The sequence below is a fragment of the Gopherus flavomarginatus genome, chromosome 2 (genome assembly GCF_025201925.1).
Source record: "Gopherus flavomarginatus isolate rGopFla2 chromosome 2, rGopFla2.mat.asm, whole genome shotgun sequence".
Taxonomy (NCBI): domain Eukaryota; kingdom Metazoa; phylum Chordata; order Testudines; family Testudinidae; genus Gopherus; species Gopherus flavomarginatus.
In genome coordinates this window covers 204,463,071-204,489,152 of record NC_066618.1, presented here as the reverse complement: position 1 = coordinate 204,489,152, position 26,082 = coordinate 204,463,071, and the positions used below count along the sequence as shown (strand labels likewise).

Genomic DNA, 26,082 nt, shown 5'->3' with positions numbered 1-26,082 from the left:
CTAAATGATTGAAATTCTAATGAAGTCAAACCATACTATATGTTCCATTCTATGCATCTAATAAAGTGGGCTGTCTCCCACGAAAGCTTATGCTCAAATAAATTTGTGAGTCTCTAGGTGCCACAAGTACTCCTGTTCTTTTTGCGGATATAGACTAACATGGCTGCTACTCTGAAATCAAACCAGAGCTTAACTTGGCCATCTCCATCGGCTATTTCAGAGGTCAAACCTCAGAGGTTACACAGCACAGGACTCCAACATACCATTCTATACCCACACCTCAGGCTTTCTGAATCAACGTTTTCCCTCCTAATTCTGGCTTCTGTACCATCTAAGTGATGAAATAGTGAGATCCCATCTTTTTTCTTCCTCAATTACTACCCTACCTCATGTATAACTATATTTCAAAGACCAGTTTTTATGCCCAGCCATTCTGTTTGAGTGCAGAGACTAAATAAATGCAGTAATACCCAATTTAACTTGGTCTTAAATGTACAGCTTTATGAATTAAGGTGAGCCACAACCTCAGCCTCCTTCTTTTGAACCAATCTGGTGAAAGTACCTATGTGTCAGCACAGATTTCACTTTCATTCTGGAGCTATTAAAGAGCATTTCCTTTAGAAGTGGTAAGTAGTTGGCATTTTGTCTTAATGCATTAGTGGATATTTTTGTGTGGCCTCAGTCTCAGAGAATTGCTTGTCTGATCCTTAGCACAGCAGAAAACACTGAGATCTGAGAAATCTGGGACTGAAGTGAGTAATTGCAGGAGCTTGGCTGCACTAAGCAAGAGGTCATGCCTTCATCTTTCCCTGCTAATGCTTGCTTTGTGTTCTGTCTCATTTGGTAGATTAGAAAGAGTTTCATAAGTGGAAAATACCAAATCCTCAGCATTTGTCTTATGTTACATTTCCTTTGTGTAGCAATTATGTAGCATGCTGTTTTCAAGCACTGAAACAGACTGATAAGGTGGTGTGAACTGGTGGTTTACCACTTTAAAACAAAAAAGTTTTCTGGTGTCATTTAGAGGCAAGGTTCTAATGATGCTATGGGGAGAAATTGATCTTTGATCACACATTCAACACTTATATCCTAGGACAGTCTTCCAAGTGTTAACCAACAAGCCGTTTGTTTCCTTAACCTGAATCATTAGTGTGTCAATCTGAAATGTTCACACATTAAATAATTAGGTGTAACTTAATAAATGTTTAAATTCTATTTCCCCCCCTGTTCTCCTTCATGTAACTGTCTTGTAGTTTATGTCATTATAGCCTACTTTTCAACAGGAGCATGTCTTAATATTGAGTGTATCAAATCTAATCCTACGGTTTATTGTGGGCAGCCCCAGTCGGTCCTGTTCTAAGACTTTTCCTCCTTTTCTGGTGAATAGAAGTTATACTGTTGCCCTGCTGGTGGCCTGAATCACCTCAATTTGTCCTAGCAATCAGAGGCAGCTGCTCCATGTGAAAGGAGTGTAGACCACTGAACAGAGCATTAGGACTGACCTCAGGCTGAATGAAAAAGGCTCGGCTTTTTCTACTAGGCCAGTCAAGCATGTGCAAACAGATTTGCTGAAGTACAAAATGGTCAAGTGATTTAAAGCAAGTTTTCTTCTTTCTTTCTCTCTTTCTCCCTTTTAGAAATGAAACAGGATCGAGGACAGACTGGGTACAATCTTAGCAACATCTGTTGCCTTTCACTCAGGTCTTGGCTGAGGACAATATCTTTTCAAAGAGGTACTGACATTTTACTGAAAGAAAAAAAGCCTTAAATAGAGAAGCATTTGGACATGTTTCCCAACACACACAGTTGGGTCTTTTTTATGGGTGTCTGTCGGAACGTGTTGGGAAAAATACTTTTTCTATCCCTCTTCCTCCCATTTCTGGAAAATTTGTCAAAAGACAAATCTTCAGCCAATTACCGAACTCACTGTGTTTATAGCATTGAAGAACAGTTAAATTTTCCCTTTTTTGCTTATATTCTCCTAACTAAAGGGTGTTGACAGCGCAAATTTAAAAATACTTGAGAAGACGTATGAAGGAATTTATGTTTAACATTATTTCATATTTGCTACTTTCTAATTTTCTCATTAATGTAACTTTTAAACTGACTAATGATTACACTGCAATCTTTTAACACTTGCCATGACTGATATTATATGAAGATTAATTTTTAAAGTATTTGGATGTTTTCATATCCATTTTCACCTATATTTCCCCTCTCCCCCTCAAAATAATTGCAATATGCATTAATTTTAGCCAACGCTAAGAAACAGTTACCAGCTTTTTTCTTCCACATTGCTTTTCACAAGCAATTTTGCTCAGTCCAACCATGACACACCTTCATAAAAATGTCAGATGAAGCAGCTGAGTAACTAGTGGGGATATTATCCTCCTGCAGGCATCTGCTGCTCAAAGAGCACCTATTTTTTAGTTGGTTTTAGGACTGAAAATGTATATGTAACTCATATATGAAGCCATTCTTACAGCCGTTCCACTATTTTTAAGATAAAGTACATTAAATAAAAAACTACTCAAAAGAATTCCAATAGATTCAGTCAATGTAGATTAACAATAAGGATGTGTAGATATAAAGATAAAGGTTTAAACAAAGAGGAGAGCTCAACAATCCTTTACAAGAAAGTATATTGCTATTCAGGGTTTATAACTTTACTTTTTTAATCATGCCATAATCATTAAATAAATAACATACACATATAAATGTCATAGGTTATGTATATTTTGACTATAAATATTTCAAAGTATCAGGTGATACAAAATACCTTAAAATGACTTACATATATCAATGTGTGTGTGCTTATTCTTATTTATTGGCATTGTGATAGTGTGGTTATCCCCAAACACATGACAAAAAGATAGTTCTTGCTACAAAGACCACACAGTGAATGTAGTATATCATATATGTAATAAAAAAATCTAATGAATCAGACAAAATGATAGTAATTCTATTTAAAATCAATGGAGCCTAGGATTGACAACACTAGAGCCGTCCTGTGGGCCAGCAAGTACAGCATCCTGGCTCTGGCAGTAGACAACATCTGGTGCTTCTGAAAGCCAGATGATGGCCCATCCTGTGTACCAGTGCAAAGGAGTAAAAGGGTTAAGGTGCCCTTTACTTTCTACCACCAGTGCACTGTACCACCACTTCCTCCACAGGGGTGCTACTTTCTATCCCTCCTTATACACATATTCAGGCAGGACTGAAGGGGACATGGGGGAAGAGAACAGGTGGAGCCTTGAATAAATAATAAAAGAATCATTGGGGGCAGGGAAGTGAGAGCAAGAGACTCAGTAGCCTGGTGGTTAGAGGACTCATCTAGGAGGTGGGAGATGCAGCATCCAATGGGATTTTTAAATTATTTACCACATGGAACAGCTTCAGCAGGAGAAACTCAGGGACATACCTTTCAGACTATCCCATGGCCCAGAGGTGGCAAAGCCTACTTCAAATCCCTTCTCCCCCTCAGGTGGAGAGGGGAATTGCCTCATGGGTCTCACACATACCAGGTCAACACCTTAACCACTAAAAGTTACAAGGGAGGTCCTTCCTCCCCACCCTGGCTTCTTGCTAAAATAGTATAAGTGCCTATTGCCAAGAGAAGGTTTGCAGCTGGCAATCTGGGGATGCTTCCCTGAAGCCTGGATTTAGGTGCCTATCTCTGAGAGAGGGGCAGGACTGAGCACACATCCCTTGGCTTGGTGCCTGCCATTGCCTAATTTAGGAGCCACTATGGCAGTTTTTGCCAGTCCCATTGTGAGGCACATATCTCATTCATATCTCATCCCATTCATTGGATAGGAAACCTGGCACTGAACTCAGTCTTTGTGCCTAAAAGTTAGTTATGGCAATGTTCAGCATCACCATACTTAGGTTCCTTTGTGCATCTAGCCCCTTGTGTCTTGTTGACATATAACTACACCATATCTAAACTGATGGGTATTTAACAGTTTGTATCACATGTAAATGCAGTCAGTACTCACAAAGAGTTAGTTCATCCCAGATCCTCAAAAAGAAGCATGCAGCAGACCTCTTATGTGGAGTGGAGTCCCACTCAAGTTCATGGGGCTGACTGTACTTCTCTCTTTCCAAGGCTATGCATGCATTCTTGCAGTCTGTTGGAAAACTGTCATGATGTGTGCTACAATATAAACCAAAAAAGTTGAGCTAAATAGCCTATGAAAATGTATATCAAAATATCTTATATCTCAAATCAGTGTAATGTACTGTAGATATTTATGCATGCTTGCAATAGTTCCAAGCAGTGTCTGGCCCTTTACAGACATGTAGAAATATGAAGTCCCTACCTCAAAAAACATAGTGTTGATAGATAATGAATTAATGGAAGCTTGAGGAATGCAGAAAGGCCAAGAATATCCTTATGTTGAATATACTAGTGATAGAGGTTAGGTTCTCTGCTACCAGAAAACTTTTTGCCGTGTCTTGACAGGTATTTTTTGCTGTTTTGAGAAATGGGAATGAAGGAAATAATTGTAGACTGAAGACAGTCAGAGCAAGGTTCTGTATTTGATTTATAACTATATCAGTGTGGATATGGAAATCGACAACAATCTCACTTCTGAGATAGAAGGTCATAAATTAAAGTCATACACCTGGACTTATTCAGAGTACTTCTGGGCAATAGGAAGAGAGCTTTCCTAAAGGTACTTATAGTTGTACTGGTGCTTTTTTCAAACCATATGATATAGTTATTAGAGGTGCTATCCTTCAGATGAAATGTTAAACAGTAGACTCTTCTACTTTCGGGAATAATAAAGGAAAGTTAACATTATGTCTCTGAGTGTAATATATTCTAATATCCAAGGCACTGTGCAAGCTGTTGCTGAACACATAATGACTGTTATTTTTGCCTACAGTTACTGAGCTAACACTACCAGCATCTAGTCATTGCTTTTTAAAGCACATACTTTTGAGTATGAATATAAATAACAGTGTTGGGAGACTGGACAGCTTAGGGGACTGGTAATGCGGTTTAAAACTTTTTATGTCTATATCATCAGTTCAGAACCAGCCCTGAGCAGCAATGGCCAAAAGTTGTTACCATCTGATGGCTGTTTGAGAGTCTATGTGAAATGAGTTTGTGATCTCAGTTCAGACCAAATGTCTGCAGCACAAAAATCATCCATTACAACTGGTATGAAAGAAAAAAAGGCATCCCCATTTGAAGTCTTAGTAGACAGATCAAGAAGTAAAAGGTATTTTCTCACACCTTCAGGCTGTAGCCAAGGTATATTCATAGGGTGATCCAGCCTATGTTGCTGCACCCCCTGCCACACCTGTTTTTCTGACAAACTGAGAACTCTCAGGCCCATACCTCTCACAATCAATACACTTCATAGAAAACATGTAAAAAGAAAGACAAAATCACTAGAAGTGTAGGCAACAGCCAAACTCAACTAGCCAATGGGTTGGATATAGCCTGCCTCGCTATCAAAAACTCATCAATAGGTCAGTGAAGAATATTTATATATATATTTTAAAATATTTGCTTGTGTTACTAATAAGACTAGATTTCTAAAACTGAATAAGAATAATTTACTATTTTATATTTTATTCAGTTTGTGCAGTGAAACTAAACTGGCCTGTGCAGTCAATTTCATTTTTGTTTTTGGAGTCACTGGGCTCAGTTTTGCTCCCATGTAAATCAATTGATTAAATAAGTTTAATTTCAATTTGGGAATGTAAAAATTAACACAAAAGAAAAAAATGCCTATTTTCATTATAATTTGTTTTTAAAATATACAGCTATTTCCATTTATTCCATTTGCATTTATTAATTCATGTTTTGATTTACAGAGTGTAGATCTTTGGCACAATATACTTGACAGTGTGCCTTTAAACTTTTTAAGACATTGAAAGCTTTTAACTTGGCTAATACTGAGTATTAGTATTCTGCCTCAGTAGTATGTCAGAATCAAAATAAAGATGAAAGAGCCCTTGTTTCATGTATAGTTTAAAATTATCAGATAATTAATTAGCCCACACTATGAGTCTCAACAGGACAAAGCTTGTTGCTTTCAGTTAAAATGTATAATACTAGTTCCCTCCTACTGTTTCACCTCCCATCCTTGTCCCATGTTCAAAAATGAAAGATTCTTTTTAAAACATATTTTCATCATTGTAGTTGTGGCTATCAAATTAAGTATGAAAATATAAGAATTCAATTTCTGATTAAATCTCATAAAATGTGACAGGAAGCAAGACCAGGAATTTATTGTTTTTGGTAATTTAAACAATATTCTGTTCTTGAACCTTGTTTTTTCAGACTAGTGCCAACCTCCCTGATTCCCCTTAATCATGAAGATGCATTAAAATATCCTTTATTGCAATCTTGGACAAATTTTGAATAGTTCTGTACAGTTATGTACCAGGATTTTCTTGCTTCAATTCATCCTATTAGAATATGACCGTGTGCTCGGGAGCTATATAGGTTACAGAATGCAGATTGTTACTAGTTACATCTTTAAATCACTTCTCCCACAATTCACAAATGCTATGATGCTGTATTGCCTATTTCTTCTAGAAGGATGACTTCAGAAAACACATGCCTAAAAATGAAGCTAAACAACAAGACACGCATACTGCCACAGCAACTGTTCCATTTTGCATTTATTAAAACGTTTGTGTTTGTAATTTAATTATTGCAAACTGCAAACAAATCCAAAGATTTACACTATTTAATATAGTACTTTAAAATAGCCCTCTATTTGTAAAAATAAGCAAATGACTCTAAAGGTATTTTGTTATAAATAGTGCCATACTTCACAGTATGATCTATCAGAGAGCAACATGAAATTTAAAAACTATGCTTCTTTTTGCTCTTTGAAAGCTTAAGAAGGCTTTCAAGAAAAAGGCTATAAATCAAAAGACAACATAGGCTCAGGCCCATTTCAAACAGTTGCCCTTGATATGATTCACTGTTCTAAAAGCAATTGGTGTTAAAAATATTCTGAATCTAAGGAAAATGTCAACCTACTACATCATTTGTACCCTGTGCCATTTATATAAGGAAGCATTCTGATTTTCTGGTAATATCACTTAAATGGTTTTCCCTGTTTTATTGCAGGAGGAAAATGTGTAAAGAATGTTGAAATGAAACAAAGTTGTACTTCTGTTTTCAAAGATTATCCAAATACAGTAAGTCAGCGATTCATATCTTGTTTGTCAACTCTCTTGTGAGCTGTGAGATTTAGAACGTGTGTGTACATTTTAGATGTGTGTGTGTGACAATGTGTTTCCTTCTCCTTCCAGTACATACAGCTTCAGCACTGAAACACTGCCATTTACTCAATCTTCTATTTCCACCACGTGGTTTATGATAAGCTCTTCTGGTTTTTGAAACCTGCGGTGGGTAGGAGGGGCAGTTGCACTTTATAGGCTAAGGCAGCCACAGTTCTAGGATCCTAATGGGATCGCAATGAAGCCTAAGCCCGCTCCAAACCTTCTCTCTGTATTTAAGTTCTTTGAACCGAAGGCGCTGGTAGCGCGGTGTAATTAGGCTGTCAAAGCCGCAACACCCCGCCACCCTGTTACAAGCCTGGCGCCCTCCTCATCCAAGGAGAGACCCTTGAAGGAGAGAATCTCTTCACATCACTAAGCGTCCCCCTACTGTCTCCTAAGCCGCTCCTCGCTCGAGCAGCAGCAGCTGGCTGCGAGGCGCCTCCCCCCCCCCCCATTTGCTCAGGTGCCTGTTTCACACGGGGAGCCGCTCACACCGAAGCGAAGTTTCCCCCCCGAGAGCCGAGCGCGGGAGGCTTTCTCCAAGCACGGAGAAGTGGAAGTGGGACAGGCTGAGAGGAGATTGAAAGGGCACCACTCAAAAGCCAGAAGTTCTGCTTAGTTTGATGACTTTGCCTTCATGCCTCAGGAGCTCGATTGATCACGGCTCCTATGACAAGCTTAAAAAAAAAAAATTTAAACTCGCTCCTCCAGCTCCAAGCTTTCAAATGCAAATAGCTCACCCTGAGATCGACTGGCTCCAGCCCCACCCCCTTTAAGCCCTGCTCCTGATTTTTCTCCAAAGGACTCCATCTGTATAGCCTGTCAAGGAGGAGGAGCGGGGAGTGGGGGGAGTTGTGGGGATGGGGAGGACGGCTGCTTCTTTGGATTCCTTTCCAGTAGCCACCAGTGGGTCTCCGGGAGGGAGGCGAAGTCTCAGTGCCTCCTCTGGACAGCCTCAGCTGGGAGCAACAGCAGGCTCCGGCCGCTGAGCGGGGACATCCCCCAGCCACAAGAGCATCCATCGCCCCCCTCTGCCCCCGCCCCATGCTCCTCTTCCCCCCGCCAGCTCCGCGCCCAGTCTGAGCCGCGCTTGGCACGGGGAAGGAGCGCGCTCCTCGCCGCCGCGGACAAGGGGGCTCCGCTACGTCAAACGCGGGGGCTAGGTGGGGGATCGCGCTCCGGGAGGAGTCCCCCGCGGCGCTGCCTGGTGTGATTGGAGGCAGGGGAGCCCCCCGCGCTGGAGCTGCCCGACGCGCGGACAGACTCAGCTGGCCGCGCAAGTTCTCTCCAGTGGAGCTAGCAGCCGCCCGGGCCGGGCACATGTGCGAGAGCATCCAGCGAGGGCTTCGCTGGCGGGCCACCCCCAGCCGTTTGGATTAAAAGCCTCACTGCAGCAGCCGATCCAGGGGAAGAGGAGGCAGGTAAGTGCCGGCTCAGACGGGGTGCGGGTGTTTTCGGGGGGCGGGGAGCCTGAGGAGTTGCAGGGACCGTATTTGTCTCTAATTTTATCCGCTCGTTCTCCCTCGCCAAACTGTTCCCAGTCCAAAGTCAGATGGTGCTGATCTGCAGAGTCAGGAGGTGGCTTGGCGCTGTTCACCTTCAGAAGTTTCCTTTTCGCTGTGTTCTCCGGTCTCTGTATTTGGAAAGAGACTATATGCAAATAGCCTGAGCTGAGAGCGAGCGGGAGAGATCAGTGCGGTTTGGAAAAGCCATCAGAAATACAGACACTCGATGTGACAGCAGAAATCGTCGAGAACTGTAATAACGATTTCAAAAAGAAAATAGCAAGACAGTCGCCCTGTCTCTGCACGTAAGTCACGCAGACAAAAGGGAGAAAAATAAATACTTCTGCAACATTTAGGAAGGAGCAAGTCTTTTCTCATTAATTGATGCAAAACTCAAGTGGCTCTCTTTGTTGCACCCAAAATCCAGCATCAGGTTTGCAAATGTGGACATGAGAAAGGCTTATTTCTTTAATTAGTATTCAGCTGGTAAGGTTAGCTCTGCGGTGCTTGAGTGTTTAATACTGACCCCCCCCCCATCGATACACATACAAGCACGTCCTGCTTTCTTGGAGCTGAGTATATATGCATTGCTGGTAAGTGTTTCATGGTCTGGATCCTCAGGTTTCAAGTTGATAAACGGAGAAAATGGCTTTTTCTGCCCCCGTCCCTAAAGATGAGTTCTCACCCCTGTGCTTTCAATAGGTGATGTAGTTCAGGTGAGTCAGAGTTTTGTTATGGTTGACTTCCCTGGTGATACAGGGAGGGTTGCTTTTTTGGGGGGGAGGGGGTCTAATGCCACTGAGGCTTTCTGATTCTGCTAATTGAAATGTTGGTACTTTAATCCATTTCCACTGAGAAGAAAAAATCTTCTGTTTGATTGATAACTTCTCAAGTCAGAGCAGAGACTTGCAAGGGCAGTGTATACTTTATAGTGCCTCTCACAAGACATACTGCCCTGCCATTTTTCAAATCAAAATGGGTAATCATAAAACATGTAGAAAATAAATTCGTTCTCAGGGAAGGGGAAAAAATAAGCAAACAACCAACTCCCCCAATCCTATAGCTAAACTGTCTTGAATGCCAGTCTCTAGAAGCACCTCAGCTTGGTAATGAGGAGTAGACAATTTACTTTTCTCAGACTTTATTATATTAATACTTTTTTTCTCTGTGCCAAATGCTTTGAAGTTAGCATGACAAGGTATTTTATTGCATGGTCATTAATGAGAACCAGGTAAGGTGATGAGAGTCATTTAAGTACCAAGATTGACAGATTACATTAATTCCAGAAAAGTTGTGTAGCTATAACTTGCTTTAACTGCTGCCTAGAATAAGTCTTTTGAGGACACAGCAGGTAAAAATTAGCTAGGAGTGATCATGCTGGCATGCTGTCAGCAACATTAAAACAGTTTAATAAATGACAGCAGTGTACTTAGGCTGTTTAGAAATAATCTGGCCATGCCTCATTAAAACTATCATGGTTTGACTGTGCTGTTATTACCTTTGAAATATTCAGCTCGGGCCCAAATGTGACTTCTTGTTGAAAGTCCTTGTCTAGACTTTTTAGCCCTTCCAGCTTGCAACTACCAGGGCATCTAATCGAGACAACCTTTTGTGTTTTTTGGAATAGTGAAAAAGATGAAAAAAAATTTTTAAACAAGCAAACAAACAAACAAAGCCTGTGGCAAGGGAGAGAACAGAAAAAGAGCTAAGAGATGACTGTGACAACTTCTTATATTAAAAAAAATATGTTGTCTTTGTTTTGAGAACTTAACAGATACAAACTTCTAATAGTGTTAGGTAATATCAGAGTCAATAGTCTGATCTACTACTGTACTAGATTGGACCAGTTCTTTGATTGGACCAGTTCCTGCTGGTGAGAAAGACAAGGTTTTGATATTATGCAGAGCTCTTCTTCAGGTCAAGAAGTCTGTAAGCTGGAAAGCTCCTCACTCTTACCAATAAAAGATATTCCTTTACCCACCTTGTCTCTAATATCCTGGGACTAATGCGGCTAAACAATACTGCATACCTTGGAAACATCTCAGTTAATGTGAAGAAAAAAACAAAACAATAATCAGTAATGCAGACCATTTTCCTGAAGAAAAAAAAAGTCATTAAGCTTTGCAGTTTTAATCAGAGGGCATTGTGCCCTTATAATGTGAGATATTATTGTAATTAAGGGTTGCTATAGGTCATTAGGACTGTGTTAACAATCAGCTGATAGCCTCACAACTCTTTTAAGTTTACTTTTATTGATTTAATAGCAAAGTGCTTTTACCCTTCTGTATAAAAGGGTAACTGTAAAGCATCTGCATATCTACAATTTATCCTTGAATTGACTGTAATGTCCTATGAACAGAAAGTGGTGCTGCTTCAGTGTAGGCTTCAGTTTATCCTTCACATATATACTCAATACATTGCAACTTTTTATGTATATGTTGTGTGCATCTCTCTCTGTTTAATCTTGTTAGCAGGCAGGCAGAAAAGATTTGGGGAAATCTTCATTAATGTATATTCAAAAAACTCCATGTTACTTTACCCTGAGCCAAAGTCCTTATTTATTAAATAAGCATTGCTGAGGGTTCTCAACACACAAATTGCATCCTCTGTGTATAGAAAATTGTGAGTTGAGTATTTTCAACTTGAAGTGATTTTGGGCTAAATTTGCTACTTAGGAGCTAGTTTATGAGTGCGGTGTTGGCTAATAAGTTTTCATTTTTCATTTCACTGACTATTTCTAAACTTAATATTCTGATACCATTTTCAATGGATCCAACTCCTTAGCCATCTAATTTGCCTTAGTTGATCACATACAATTTGTTGATGTCTGCTTTCATGTCACTACTGGGTATTACTTTCTCATGGCAATAAAGGATCAGTTAATTCTAACTGAGGGATGGTGCATAAGATATGTGATGATTCCCTCAATCCCTGTCTGTCACAGCACGCTTAACCATAAGCAGTAATATAGGAGTGCCTTCTCTGGGGATTTAGTGGTTCTACAGGGAAATACCACAAAGTAATTTCTTCCCCTAGGTATTGTATGAAATTCTACAAACTAACAGAATGCAAAAATCAAACTAAGGCTATTGCTGAAATTGACTATTTGTGCTGTATAGTAACAACTGTAAAAATACTGTTAAACATTTATTTTCAGATATCTACATAACTGATCAAGTTAGCATGATCCTTTTCAACAACAGTTTAATATAAGCAGATTGGGAGGCTACAAAGAACTTGCATATGGAGAAAATGACAGACTTTTTTAAAGTATGCTTTAAAAATATAGCATTTCAGCCATACAATGTCACATAATCAACTCCAGAATACCATGGAAGACTGAATAACAATCACTTTGCTTTCTGTGTACATTATGCGAGACTGTGTTATTTATTAAAGACTGCCCATTGTTTTTCTGTTGTCTTGCCAAATCCTTTCACCAGAGTCAGAGAGTACTGGAGCTAGTTTTGTGTAACAGTGCCATATGGTTAGAGCAGTGTTAGTTTCTTACTTGATAACCAGATGCAGACTACAGGATGCGCACTCCATTTACAGTGCTCCCATGTGAATATTTAGGCCAGTTAGCAGCAGGAGGTTGTGGTCTGTAGTTGTAATGTCATCTGGCACAGGGAGTTAATGGGTTTGATCATGCTAGCTTGAGTTGTAGAACCTCACTTGCTCAAAGGAGATCTTTTTTTTAGAGAAAGGTAAAGCCGGCAGTTGCAATGCATACTATAATTATCTAGATTTGTTCTCGTATCTTTACCCGTAGTTGTCTAAACAGGCATGGATTTAATGTAAAAGAGACTCCTGTGATAGGAAAGCCATGTGTGACACGCTTTAGAGCCCGCAGTCACTAAAAAGGAGTTTTATTTTGCACAGAAAATGGTACCATTTCCAAATGGCATTGTAAAATAGAATGTCAAAACATAAATATTTCAGTTGTAGTAGCTCAGCTATCAAGGGGCTAACCTGCTGATTCCACTGTATTCAAGGGATCATGGTTTGAGTTCCAGTGGCAATAGTCAATTCTACAATTATCTCAGCACAGACGGTGTTGCTTTATTGAGTGACTGACCTGTAATGAGAAAATTAAGGGATAACTTTGCACTATTGACCCATCTGGGGCATCATTTACTGGATAGTATTGTCTGACTCCCTCTTCAGGGATGATTCCAGAGACAGTGAAGATCAGGGTTAACTCCTGTGTATTGCCATGGTATTGAGAAGTGAAAGCCATTTAAAGAAAGGATAATAGATGTGGGGAAGGAAAAGTAGTTAGAACTGGTAAAACTCTTCAGTTACACACATAAAAAATTGTCATGAGCTGGCTGGGAGACTATTACACTGTCATGTGTAGAAATGTAGGATTAGAAAAGCTTTTAGTCATTTCCCAGCCTAGAAGTATTAGGAAACATGTACTGGGGTGTGAAAGGCAAGGAAGTTAGGGTGGGGCTTAGTAGGTGGGATAGGAGGAGCAACATGGTTCATGGACTTAACTGGCAACGAGACAGCAGTAGCAATGTGTAAGTGTAGGCCTATGAAAATAATGAGATAGATTTTCTCTGTAAAACAGAGGTGGTGGTGGGAGGAACCGAGGATCTTCTATTGAATGCCTGGGAAAGGAAGAACTTGCACCTGGATATCTCGAAAAGGTGAGAGGAAGAAGTAGGCTCAACCCTAGCCACAAACAACAAGAAAAAGTTTCATTACTGGTACAGACATTAGCAACTGAAACAAAATATTGAGCCAGATCTAAATTGGTTTAAATTGGCCTTGTTGCTTTGAAGTTAATGGGCTTTGCCAGTTCAGAACAGCTAAGGACCCATGAGCTGGCTCTTTTCTTCCCGTCATTATTGCCCTTCTGAAACAATGTACAATATTCACTCTGACACCATCAGATTGTGTTTACAGAATAAAAGCATATCGTTTCTCAGTTTAAAAGTGTTCACTGAAACTCCTTTGCTTGTAGTGTTTAGCTTAAATGCAGTTAAAATCTCAGTAGCAAGATTCCTTTAGACCTGTGATTTTTTGTGCCACAGTGTTTTACAGATCAACCAGCTAAATGTCTGTGCGAGAACACAAACAATATACAGTAAATGTTCAATGGTCACTCTTTCTGGATTTTTCTGATTCTTCAGGCTCATTCCATAAAGCACACATTTCAGCTGTTGTGAGATATGCCAGTAGCAAACAAAACATTAAAGACCCGGTCACAGAATATACTCCCTTAGATTATAGGATTTATCCCTTGAAGTACAGTTTGATTGTTTTTACTGGTGTTTGGCACTTTTGGCAGACCAGAGAGCTTTGCACAAAGTAAATTACAAAGCTGAGCTCTCACTGATTTAGAAACATATACAATCCCAAGTTATTTCACACCCTGACATTTAAAAACTGACCTGCTTTTCTGCACTCACAATTTGAGGACACAGGTTTACATCCCAAACCTTGTGTGGACATAACCTACATCATTTGGATGTCTGACTACTGTACCTTTTCAGAAGGTGTAATTAGGTGCTTAAATGTTTAACTTAACATTAGTTGAATCTGCATATAATGTCTCCTTTAGCACCCACCCAGCATACTGTGTGGACAACCTTATTCAAAACAAGAACATTTAAAAACAAGATAGACAATAATTGACAATCAGTTTCTCCTTCACTTGGTACCCAGTCCTTCAACAGCAGATGACACAAATGACACTTAAATCAGAGGCCAGAGCTGCATTCCATACAGTGCTTTCAATGTTAGTTGCTTCAAGTGAAGCACAGAACCCTACGTTTATGCCTTGGCAGGAAAAAAGCCTTGCAGTTTACCTTTTGGTGCTATCAGAATGATATTCTGTATAGATGCAGCAGATCATCCAGAAGAGATAGTTATTCTCCATATGCATATTAATCTCTATACATACAGTGACAGAGAGAATATAAGATATGATAGATATGAATATACTGTATTGTATATCTGTGCATACATAGACATATTAATGAGAGTGAAAATGAAAATCATTTTAATAAATAATTGTCTGTTCTTCCAGGAAGCAAAGAATATTATGCACTGGATATTGATTTTTTTAAAGGAATTATCATGTTGAACTATTAAACATGCTGGAAGGACTGAAACTCCCTACCCCTCAAAGAATTAGTTCAGATAAAATAACATATATTAATAGTAAGAAGAATGAAATATCCATTGGAAAAAGTGTGTTGCCATTTATCTGAATAAAGTACACTGCTACTTCGATATAACACCACCTGATATAACATGAATTTGGATATAACACAGTAAAGCAGTGCTCGGGGGGGCTGCGCACTCCGATGAATCAAAGCAGGTTCAATATAACATGGTTTCACCTATAACGCAGTAAGATTTTTTGGCTCCCAAGGACAGTGTTATATCAAGGTAGAGGTGTAATAATAAAAGTAATTGGAACAATGAGACAGTGTGATAAAACTATTTGAGAATAGGTAAGGAATGATTTCTTCCGAAGTACATGGGTATTGTATATTCTGCTTTTTATCAGATAGTGCTCTGTAGGATATGGACTGTATTTAGACTGGTATTTTGGGTGAGCTTTCAGTTCCATGCTAGGGACAACAAGGATAGAACTCCATATGGTGGTTTTCATACTTTCCTTCAGGTGTAAAAGGACAGGGATCAGAAAATGTTCAGGATAAAGGTTACAAAAATACTAGGTTTTAAATTTCTGTTCAGAGCAAGACATTTCAGAGTGCTCTGTAGAGAGACTCTAACATACTATAAATGTTTTACTGACATTTTTAATGAAAACCCATTTCATATTTTTATCTCTGATAGATATTAGTGTGCTGCCTCTTTGAAATAAACAGAGAGTTTACAGTATCAGATGTCTGCAACTAACCTGGTGTAACAGAGATGTTGAGTTGGTACTTTAAGGGTGCATTTACAATTGCTGGTATGAACAGCACTTTTCTGGAGAACCATCTCTTAACTGAACTGAGTGGTGGAGTGAGAAATATGTCATTCCACAAAGAAATCCTCTCCTGTTTTCTCATGCTATTATTTTTGCTGGTTGTGTTTTTTTTAATCAGATTATTGTCTTAATTTAAGGCTCACATCAAAGTTGAGCTATGGCTGTTCAGAAGTAATCATTCAAACATATAATAAATAATTCATACACCAGTTAGCTGAAACTGGCACCTTTATGTTAGTCCCACTGCAAAGGGAATCTTCCATGTTCCAGAGATGCCTCAGAATTATAGCATTTAGAAATCAGGGTCATGAGATAATAAGTTGCTTATTTTCTTCACTGCCTGTAGCAAGGCACTAGTTCTTTACATATGGAGCTTTCAAATTACTGCTGCTTAGTGAACATGCTTAGTGGGTTTGTGGTTTATCCCACCAGTCTCTAAGTAGAGCCTTCCTGTTGCAAGGCAGTACCCATAAGGGATTACTATAAAAAGGCATTAAATACAGACTGTAATCAGAAGGGCTTTTTATTTGTTTTGGTTTTTTGCCCTCTAGCTACCTTTGGGAGATATATAGAAATTGCACAGCTGAAAAAACCAAACCTCTGAATACTGTGGATACTGTGCACAACTATCAGAAACTGTATTTCACTCAGTTCTAATAAAGAGGGTTAGTAATAAAATAATGTACCTAAAACATTTAATGTGTAATCACTAGTCCACTCAGTTAAGTAAAACATGCAGAAGATTAACTCTTTTTTTCTTCCAAACATCACAGTATTCCTAGATCACAGTATTTCACTCTGTATGAATTACTTGGTAACCATTTTAACTTCATCCTCATTTGCCCTTTTATATTTGACACATATCTAATGCATCTTGACTGCCTGACATGTTGGCCTGATAAGAAGCAGAAATACTTATTGCAGGAGGAAACATTGCTTACATAGAGTTAAAGCAGTCAGATGATATATCTGCAATGTAAGACCTACTTTTGGCCCTCTCAAATAACTCTATTTTTATTTAATTATTTAGGTTAAAGATTTTGGGAAAATAATCACTCTGCATTATAATGATATATTTATTTGATAGATTAAAACAGATTTAATAAATGCAAGTGGACAGAGAGTATAACAGAATGATTTAAATCCATGTTTTGTAAATTTTCCATGCTATTTTGAGGCATTTTGTTGGAATTTGTCATCTTTCCTAGTAAATTCTGCCAGCTCCTGAATAACCAGAATTTTTAAAGTGAAAGAGAACATACAATATAAGAAAATGTTTGTTTGTGTTACTACATAAGAATCATTCAGCCTCACACCAACATTGCATTGAACATGTAAAATCAAATTATTTTCTGACCTTTTTGAAGCTATAAATAGTTGTGTAACATGCTTTACATCATATCTGACACTTGGTTTTGAAATGGGAAAAAAATGAATGGGGAAACTCCTGGCTTTTTAGCTGATCAGATTCAAATCAGAACACATCAAAACATCTGGTGTGCTGTGACTCAGAATCAGTCAAGTTGTTCTGAGTCACCTTATACTACTTTCTATCACTTTCCTGCTAAATGCAAGATATTTAAGCTAACATATGTCCTATGCATTGGTATGAATCACTGCTGTTAAATGCTTTGTTCTTATATCCTAATAATAACAAGTAAAATTAGCTGTAACAGAGAGGAGATAAAAATCAAAGCTAGTAAATGTAAAATAATTAGAAGGAGGGGGAAAGAGAAAAGACTGTGGTGTTTGTATTAGGAAAATTGCATAAATCAAGAGAACGTTCATCAGAAAAATATAAAACTTTGTATGATTTTATGTTCGAGATACAGCTCAACCAGCAAGATTAATATAATCAAAGTAAGACAATATAAAATGTCAAAGTGTTATTGTATAAGCTAAAGTCTGTTAATCCTACTAACGATGATGAGAAAAGTTTTAGTAAAGTATAAGATGCAGCAAGTGAAAGCTGAAAGCGAATGTATGTTTTTTAACTTCCTGACAATAGTTCTTGTCTTTTCCTCTGATAGGTACCTATTATACCATTTCTCTGGTGAAGGCTATTCAGCAGTGGTGACCTCTTCCAATCGAACACTCCACGAATTATTATCTCTGGACTCCCAGCTGACACCCTGCCGGAGGCTAGAGCTACTGAGCCAACTGGAATTGCGCCCACACTCTTATCAAGGTTTTTTCTTACACAGGGAAAAAAAGATGAAGTTGGGCAAAGTGGAGTTCTGCCATTTTTTGCAGATAATAGCTCTTTTCCTGTGTCTTTCTGGGATGAATCAAGCAGAACTCCCAAAGTCCAGATCAAAGCCCTACTTTCAATCAGGGAGGCCGAGAACCAAGCGCAGCTGGGTGTGGAATCAGTTCTTTGTGCTGGAGGAATACATGGGTACAGACCCTCTCTATGTAGGAAAGGTAGGGGATTTGATCAGCATTTGGAAAGTGAAGATGCTTGTTTTCTTGATGCATTTTTACAGTATGACTCTGAATTGTAATTCTATTGACTTGGTAGGAGTAGGCCAGGATAAAATACTTTTTTTTTTAAATAAAAAGATTGTTGGAAATACAAAAACAGTAACAATACACTGTATCTTTGATTCCTCACTCAGTTTTTTTCCAGGGCCATATATTGTAGCGATTAAAAAAAAGAATTAGGATAACCTAAGCATTTCACCATTGTTGTCACAAATATGATTTTTAATTATTCATATAAAGTTAATAGATGCTCATTACACTCAATATGACATTTATTTGTTACATAGCTATATAGCAACATAACTGTACGTAGTCCTTTACAAGAAATAAGAAAAAAGGCAAACAGAAAACAGAGTTTCTGCCCTATATTGCTTACAGTCTTAAGATCGGGGTCTGCATCACTGAAGACAGTGGTGAAAAGGCAGAATGGCAGGTTGTATGTGGTGGCTAGGAGAATGAGGGAGTGTCTGGAATGTTGCTACGCTCTGGTCTTCTTTGGCTGGCATACTGGTACTTTGGGGGCATAGCTGGCCAGTAATCTTTAGCACAATCCAAATGCTGGGCTACAATAAAGGGGGCACTGGGCCAGTATAAAACAACCTCCAGCATCAGGGGAGTCCCAAATGGCTCTTTTGTAGCCCCTTTAGCTGCATACTGAGCGCAGCTGTGAAGCAGGGCCTAAGCTTAGTCACTGTTTTGTGGTGGCATGTAATATAGCTTGATCAGTACCTTTCCAAATGAGAAATGGTTAGGTTTTATTTAATATCTCTGGTAATTGTTTATTGAAAGAAACATTTTTCTCCTATTTTACAATCTAGTTTCTTATTAAGAAATATATACACGTTAATAGAAGTAGTTAGTTTCTTGGCTAAATTAAAGCTAACATAAAATACGATATAATAATTATTTCTGGCAAAATTATAAAAGTTTATAAGAAGTCGATAAGAGCCAAGGTCCAAATAAAATAATTCGAAGCCTACTAATGCAAACATTTGGGTATGTGAAATTTTGGTATATATGTGATCCGTCCTAGTGATGTCAAAATTACTTATGGTGTAAGTGTTTGCAAAGTTTATCCTTTATCCTGCCAGGTGCTTTAACCACATGAGTAGCCCCAAAAAGATCAAAAGAGGGACAGTTATTATGCTTAAAGTTATGCACATGTTGAAGTGCTGTACTCGGGAGGGGTCAGAGTTCTAAGCACCTTGCTCAGCTGAGCCCATTAAAGACCTACTAGGATCAGAGATGATGAGATGATCAGATTCCAGTTATTTCTTATTATAGGAGTCATGAAAAGGCCTGCTATATTTAAGGTTATGTAAGAGTTTCCATTCTGATACCCTATTTTCAGTCATTTATGGGTTTCAACCTTTGAGGTTGAAATTGTTCCAGCTTGATCTCTATCTGAAGGGATAGGTCTGTTTAAATATTCAGCCACTTTTGACTAGTAGTAGAAAGTTGAAGTTTGGCTTGGAAATAGTCCTAGCTGAGAAATATCTACAGATGTTTTAGAGAAAGTTGGTTTTGATTTGATCCATTGCAATTCACATTTGTCACATGTTTAGTACATTTTGCATCGAGTTCTTTTTATAGCAGTACCATACACAAGTAAAGAAATCCACACCACAAATGAATGGCTAATTTAGTGGTACAGTGAGGTATTTATTGAATGTGCATAGTGAATGAGGCAGGCCTCCAAAGGCACTCTTCTCTCATGTAGGGGTACATTTTCAGAAGTTGGATTACAGTATGAGCTCTCTGTTTCTAGGTACAATTTGTATGCTGCCTATTTTTCTTTTTCATCCACAAAATGTTTTGCTGGTACCAGAACTCATATTTGCACCAGAAAATCATTTTGCAGATGCAGAAAATACAGACATAAATTTGCATGTGGAAAAGAGACAGTGCTTTACTGAAAAATACCCCGTGCTGTGCATATTGTAAGATAAGATACACTGATCATAATGTTAACAGGAAAGGGGATCTGTAGTGTGGACGTCCTATGGGTCAGATTGTGACTTTAGCCATGCTTCCACGCAGGGGAGTGAAGGAATGCAGAGTTACTTTTCTGTATGGGCAACTGTAACATTGTGGAGTGAACAGGCACAGATGAGCTGCTGCTTCCACCTCCATGCAAATGATTGGTGAGTGGACAGGTGGGAGCGGTGGTTGGGTGAGCCTTGAACCCCAGTGTTCCAGGAGAGTGGGAAGCAAGCTGTGTTGGGATAGTTGGGATAGCAAGGGGGAAACAGGACCAAACTCAAGTCACATTTCAACCTGCTCTGCTCTTGGGACAGTTCAGCTGTGCATAGCTCCTTGTTCAAAATGCATTGCAAGGTGCAGTCTAGGTCTAACTGCACAGGACAAGACACCTTCCTGGAGCCCTCAGAAACTGTGTGGGATAAAGTGTTTCAATAACATTTAGACAGATAGATCCACGTTAACGGTATGTGTTTTCCTATCATTTTCTTTAAGAAGCCTTAGGCATTTCAGTTTAAAAAGCAGTGTTAGAGGACGTTAGAGTTGCATGGGAAATCATGCAAAGTCACAAAGTGCCAACGTTAAATGCATGCTTAACATTAATTTTATCTTCTTCTTTGTATGCATTTTGACACATCAGGTACATGATGACAGAGGGTAAAGTCATAGCCCCAATGAAGTCAATGGTCAAATTCCCATTGACTTCAATAAAGCCAGAATTTCACCCATAATATTTTTTTCAAATCATATAATATCGTAGTTTTTCTAGATTTTAGATGAATATGTGGAGTGTTTTGTAATATTGCATTATTGTATCCTTAAACAATTTCCACTGCCATAATAGATCAATATACTTTTATATTAAACAGGGTCTGCTTCTTCTGTCACATTGATGTAAATCAGGTGTAACTTCACTATTGTTGGGGGAGGTACATCAGTTTAAAACTGTTACAAGTCAGAGGAGAATGAGACCCTTAACCGGTTTATATACATTCTTTTCTCTCCAAGATTTGAATTTTAATGGTTCAGGTCTGTAACAGGGGCACTCTGCTCACCACTGGGCACCTCCTTGTGGCTGCATCTGGGGATTAGCTCCACTCAGGTCTGACACCCACTGTGCTAGTCACTACACACCCTGACATTTATCTAACATTCCCTGTGACTTTGTCTTCATGGCTTGGCCCTCTGGCCAGGTCATTATAGTCTTCCCCTTCTAGGGTATCAAAGACTTTCCATATCAAAGGCCTTAGGCTGTCTTCTCATGCACTACCCTGATTGTGCCACCTCCCCAGTGCCTGGTAGGGAACCTGAGCCAACTCGGTACTTCAGGTTCCAGTCCAGGGATCCTATCTCTAGCAATGGTGGCCTGCTCACTCTCAGATCATGTTGCTCTTCCCCTGGACTCCTTCCTACTTTTCAGCTCTATTTTCTGGCTCCCTCACCTCTCTGGGTTTTCTTTCTTTTCAGGGATTAACTGCAGGCTACCTGGCACTGTAGCCTCAACATCTCCCTTTTCTCAGGGAGTGATGACAGACTACCTCCCTGCAGCCCCTTTATGTTGCCAGCTTCGTGTCTTTATAAATCTGGCCTACCTTCTCCCCATCAGCAAATTAGGTCTTAGCACTACCTGGCTTTGCTCCAGTGGCAGCCTATGAGTTAATTTTAATTCTGCCCCCCTGGTGCATATGTGTTTCCACAGATATTTTGATTACATGGTCACATACTGGTTCTCAAATAATATAACAGGGATCGGCAACCTTTGGCACATGGCCTGTCAGGGAAATCTGCCGGAAGGCTGGGGCGGTATGTTTACCCGCAGATTCCGCAGGTAATGAGGGCTGCGGGAAGTGGTGACCAGCACATCCCTTAGCCCATGCCGCTTCCTGGAGCCCCCATTGGCCTGGAACGGTGAACCGTGGCCTGTGGGAGCTGCAATTGGCCGAACCTGTGTTCACTGCAGGTAAACAAACCGTCCTGGCCCGCCAGCAGATTTCCCTGATGGGCCTCATGTCAAAGGTTGATGATTCCTGTAATACAATATAATAGCATGCATTTTTTCTACTGCTTTATACAGGCATGCAGAGAATTGTTTAGTACTTCAGGCCTTGTGTGTGGTGGACACCCCATCACAATGGCTCAATCCTGCATTATGTTCAGTGCTTCTAGGATGTGCTTAATATGCAATAGGATAAGGTGCTTAGCCATATATGGCACAATTTCTTTCCATCGATCAGCACGGCATACCTCAGGTACAATTCAGGGGATGCAGCAGTTAATTATTTAGCAAATCTAACTGAATATGAAATTATTTAGCAAATCGAGCTGAGCATTCATGCATACCAGAGGTTAAATGTAGGGGATAAGCCAGTCAACTCTGAAGCCAATTTATCCGGAAACTTAGGTGGCTTATATTTGTTGGCAAATGTTTACTATTACTCTGCAGTATTTTGTGTAAGAATGCCTTACTCTGTATTTTCCATATAAATTACTTTAATGAAGCCTGTTTGGCATACAAATAATTGTGCGCAGTACTAAACAATTCTGTGCATGTGTGTCTAAAGCTGTAGAAAAATTATATGCTATTATATTGTACTATTTGAGAACGAATATGTGATCATGTAATTAAAGTCTGTGTGGAAACATATATGTACCGGGGTCAGAGTTAAAACTGTGAGTGCAACGATAACTTGGGAATTTTCTATTTTCTTGATTGCTTAACCCTGTAACCTTAATGTTCTCTTAATTTTGTTTTTCTTTTTGGATAAAATGCTGGTAAGAATTTCAGTCTCCTCAAGAGCATTGTGAGAAATTGCATGACACCAGATCTCATTCAGCCGCAACCTCTTCCATTTTTTGCCTGTCTAAACAAGTAAACAGACAAACAAGCAAACAAATGAACACATAAACAAATCAGGAAAAGAGAAGAAGACTGTGAACGAGAGTGTACTAGTTTATAGTCTGATTTCCGGCTTCACTAATTTAATCAGCATTTGTCTAGAGAGAGGCACTAGCTGTAAAAATCAAATCCAAACCCAGATCTGGATTCTAAAATCTTCCAAATTTGGGAGCAATGGGAGCAGTGCTGTCCATCTCCAGTTATGTGCAATATGTTTAATGAGATCCATTCTTTTTTAATACAGTCTCAATAGGATCTGAAAGATTCTGCAAACAAAACACAAAGGAAAATAGGTATGAATGAACAGAAAGGAAAAAGAAGAAAAATTCCTGTGGACTTTTAAGTGGCAGGATTTAAGAACTCAGGATTTGCTGGCTCCCAGCCCCATTTTGCTTATTCGTTAGGTGCTTCTTGGTGCTTGCTCTTTACTACTTGAAGTTAAAAAGACAATTGGACACAATTTTCAAATATGGGCCAAGATGTATAAATGTAATTATTATTATTAATTTATATTGCAGCTGTGTCCTAAAGTCCCAGTCAAGATCAGAGCCCTGTTTAACTAGATGCTGTACAACATGGTAGACATTGTCCCTTCCCCAAAGAACTCAAAAACTAGGGCCCTAATCTTACAACTGGTCTGTGGAAACCACCATGGATGAGATGGTGGTAAGTAGTTGTCATCCATTAGGCCTGAACTCTTATGCAACTTACACTTTCTTTTGAAGTGTAGTCCTGTATCATTCTATCCCACTTGTCCCATCTCCTGTACTGACATGTGCAGAGGACCATCACCTGCTCCTCTCCTTCCTCCTATTTTTTATAATAGGGTGGTCAGGTGGCCCTCTTACTCTATCTACAGTTTTTGAGAGGGGAAATTGGGCAAATAGGCTCATACTGTATAGTTATTAAATGTTCTTAATTGGAGCCAGATAATCAATCCACATCTCTTCCCCTGCAATCTACACTGTCTCATAAACACTTACTGATAAAGGCCTCTTACTTCTCTGGCTGAAACATGCCAGAATCCTGTGGACTAATGAGTAGGTAGAAGACCATTAGCCCACTGCCTGAAGAGCCAGTATATTTAAGAGAGTGTATATATATGCAGTGTGATATTTGGGAAAGGGAATCTATGGGTAGGGGAATGGAATGGTCCAAATGTCTCCTCTCTTTTCTGTATGACCAAATGGGAGATGGTAGTGGGTTTTTTCCAGCCCTGTCAGGCCTGTGAAAGAGGGTTACTGGGATGGTGAGTATGCTCTCCTTCCTTTTCTCCTTGAGGCCAGGAGAGGAGATTTATTAGGGTACAGGACATTTCGTTCACCTCACTATAAAGGTAGGAGATGGGGGCCTGATGAAGGAGGGACGATATTCACATACATTATTAATGCTGTTCCAAAAACATACAGCACACTGTACAGAACATGTAGACAAGAGCAACAAAGAACTACCCCAAAGAGCATAGCCCACCATTTTCAGAAGTAGCCATTTATTTGTTGTATTTAATTTTGGAGTGCCCAACCTAGTACACTTTGAAAATGTTGGCCTTTCAGTCTAACTCCTGCCAATAGGATGGTACACCAGTTCCTGAAGAGCTGAGGAGATTTCTTCAGTGAAGAAAGTAATGTAGGAAAGCTGAAGACCTCTTAATACAAATATTGGCTATTAACCAATTATTAGAAATTACTGCCAAAGAATTTGTCATTGACATTGTGGGCCAATTCTCAGTTGAGCTCTGAAACTGCAAGCAAATGCCAGGTTATGGTCACTTACATCTGGGCTCCCAAATATTTTAAGTGGTCTTGCACTGTATTTCCTAGCCATGTCTTTCCTAGCCATGAAAAAGTAGCCACACAGTCATTTCAGACTCACATGGAGGAAATATGTATATTTGCAAGTTTTTCTTGTCTATGCCTTTTTCTGTTGCATAATATGTATAAGCTCTATTGCTTTGTATTTCACAATAAACTGTTCTGGAGATTGATAAAACAATTCTATTGTGCTTCTGAAGTTTATCAGTCTCAGCCGCTCTTTATTGCTTCATATAATACAAAGTGATAACAGTTGATCCCTTAAGTAAAAAGGGACACCACCATTCTTGTCAATGATATTGCAATGCAAGTGCTGCCGCTGTTTGAAACAAATGAGAAATAAAACGAATCTAAACTCTACTTAGATATCTCAGCATGTCTATCTTAGGGGCTGTGCACAGCCACACTATCCATTGTGCTCTAGGGCATACAAGCGGCTGCAAGCTCCCCTCTGTGTTTCTGGTCAGGTTTATGGGCTTGTGTGGTGATAAATGGCATGGGGCATGGCCCTATTTCCTCCCCACCACCTTAGAGCTGGGTTGTGTTCCCGAGGTACAACAGGAGGAAGTAGTCTTTGCAGTCCCGTAAGCACAGCAAATGTGAGGAGATTTAATGGGAAGAAGATTCCTTACAACCTCACTCATGCACCCACACAAGGGCCAAGGACAATTTAGACATAATTTATTTATTAGAAAAGGTAGTGTGATTGAAAGAGCTAATGGGATACCTACTGAACTAGGAAGTGGACAGTGTCACTTTTTTTATCCTTTAGCATAAGATAGAACACTGATATTTAATGTGAGGTATTGTGGAAGGGAAAGTTTTATGGAAGTGGTGACATCACCACTGTTGCCCTCACCTGAACTTTTCTTCAATGACACAGTCATGCTATTTAGATCATCTTTTAATAGCAGTTCTGCATTTTGATTGGCCAGTGGCCTTTACCAATAGCATGATGCTTGATATTTCTTCAGGAAGTTATTTTAAACAATTTTTAAGGCAGTGGTCCCCAACCTTTTTCGTCTGGCGGGCGCCAGATGACGAGCTACAGAGGACCGTGGCGGCGGACAAGCATCCACTGAAATTCCACCGACAAGCGGCAACGCCGAAATGCTGCCAACAAGCAACGTCATCCAGAGGTGTTGCTGCCAAAATACTGCCAAAAATTGGTGGCATTTTGGTGGCAAAGCCTCT

The 26,082-nt window shown here is 39.4% G+C and overlaps 1 protein-coding gene and 1 long non-coding RNA gene across 2 annotated transcripts in view; both read left to right on the top strand.

Moving 5' to 3' along the window:
* Positions 1-26,082, top strand: part of LOC127044264 (uncharacterized) — a 794,940-nt gene that overhangs the window by 102,293 nt on the left and 666,565 nt on the right. The window lies entirely within an intron of this gene.
* CDH7 (cadherin 7) overlaps positions 17,753-26,082 on the top strand; it is a 93,484-nt gene continuing 85,154 nt past the window's right edge. Inside the window, exon 1 of the mRNA XM_050938815.1 lies at positions 17,753-18,141. Coding sequence (XP_050794772.1) covers positions 17,932-18,141 — 210 coding nt within the window. The 5' untranslated portion in view covers positions 17,753-17,931. The remainder of the gene's footprint in view (positions 18,142-26,082) is intronic.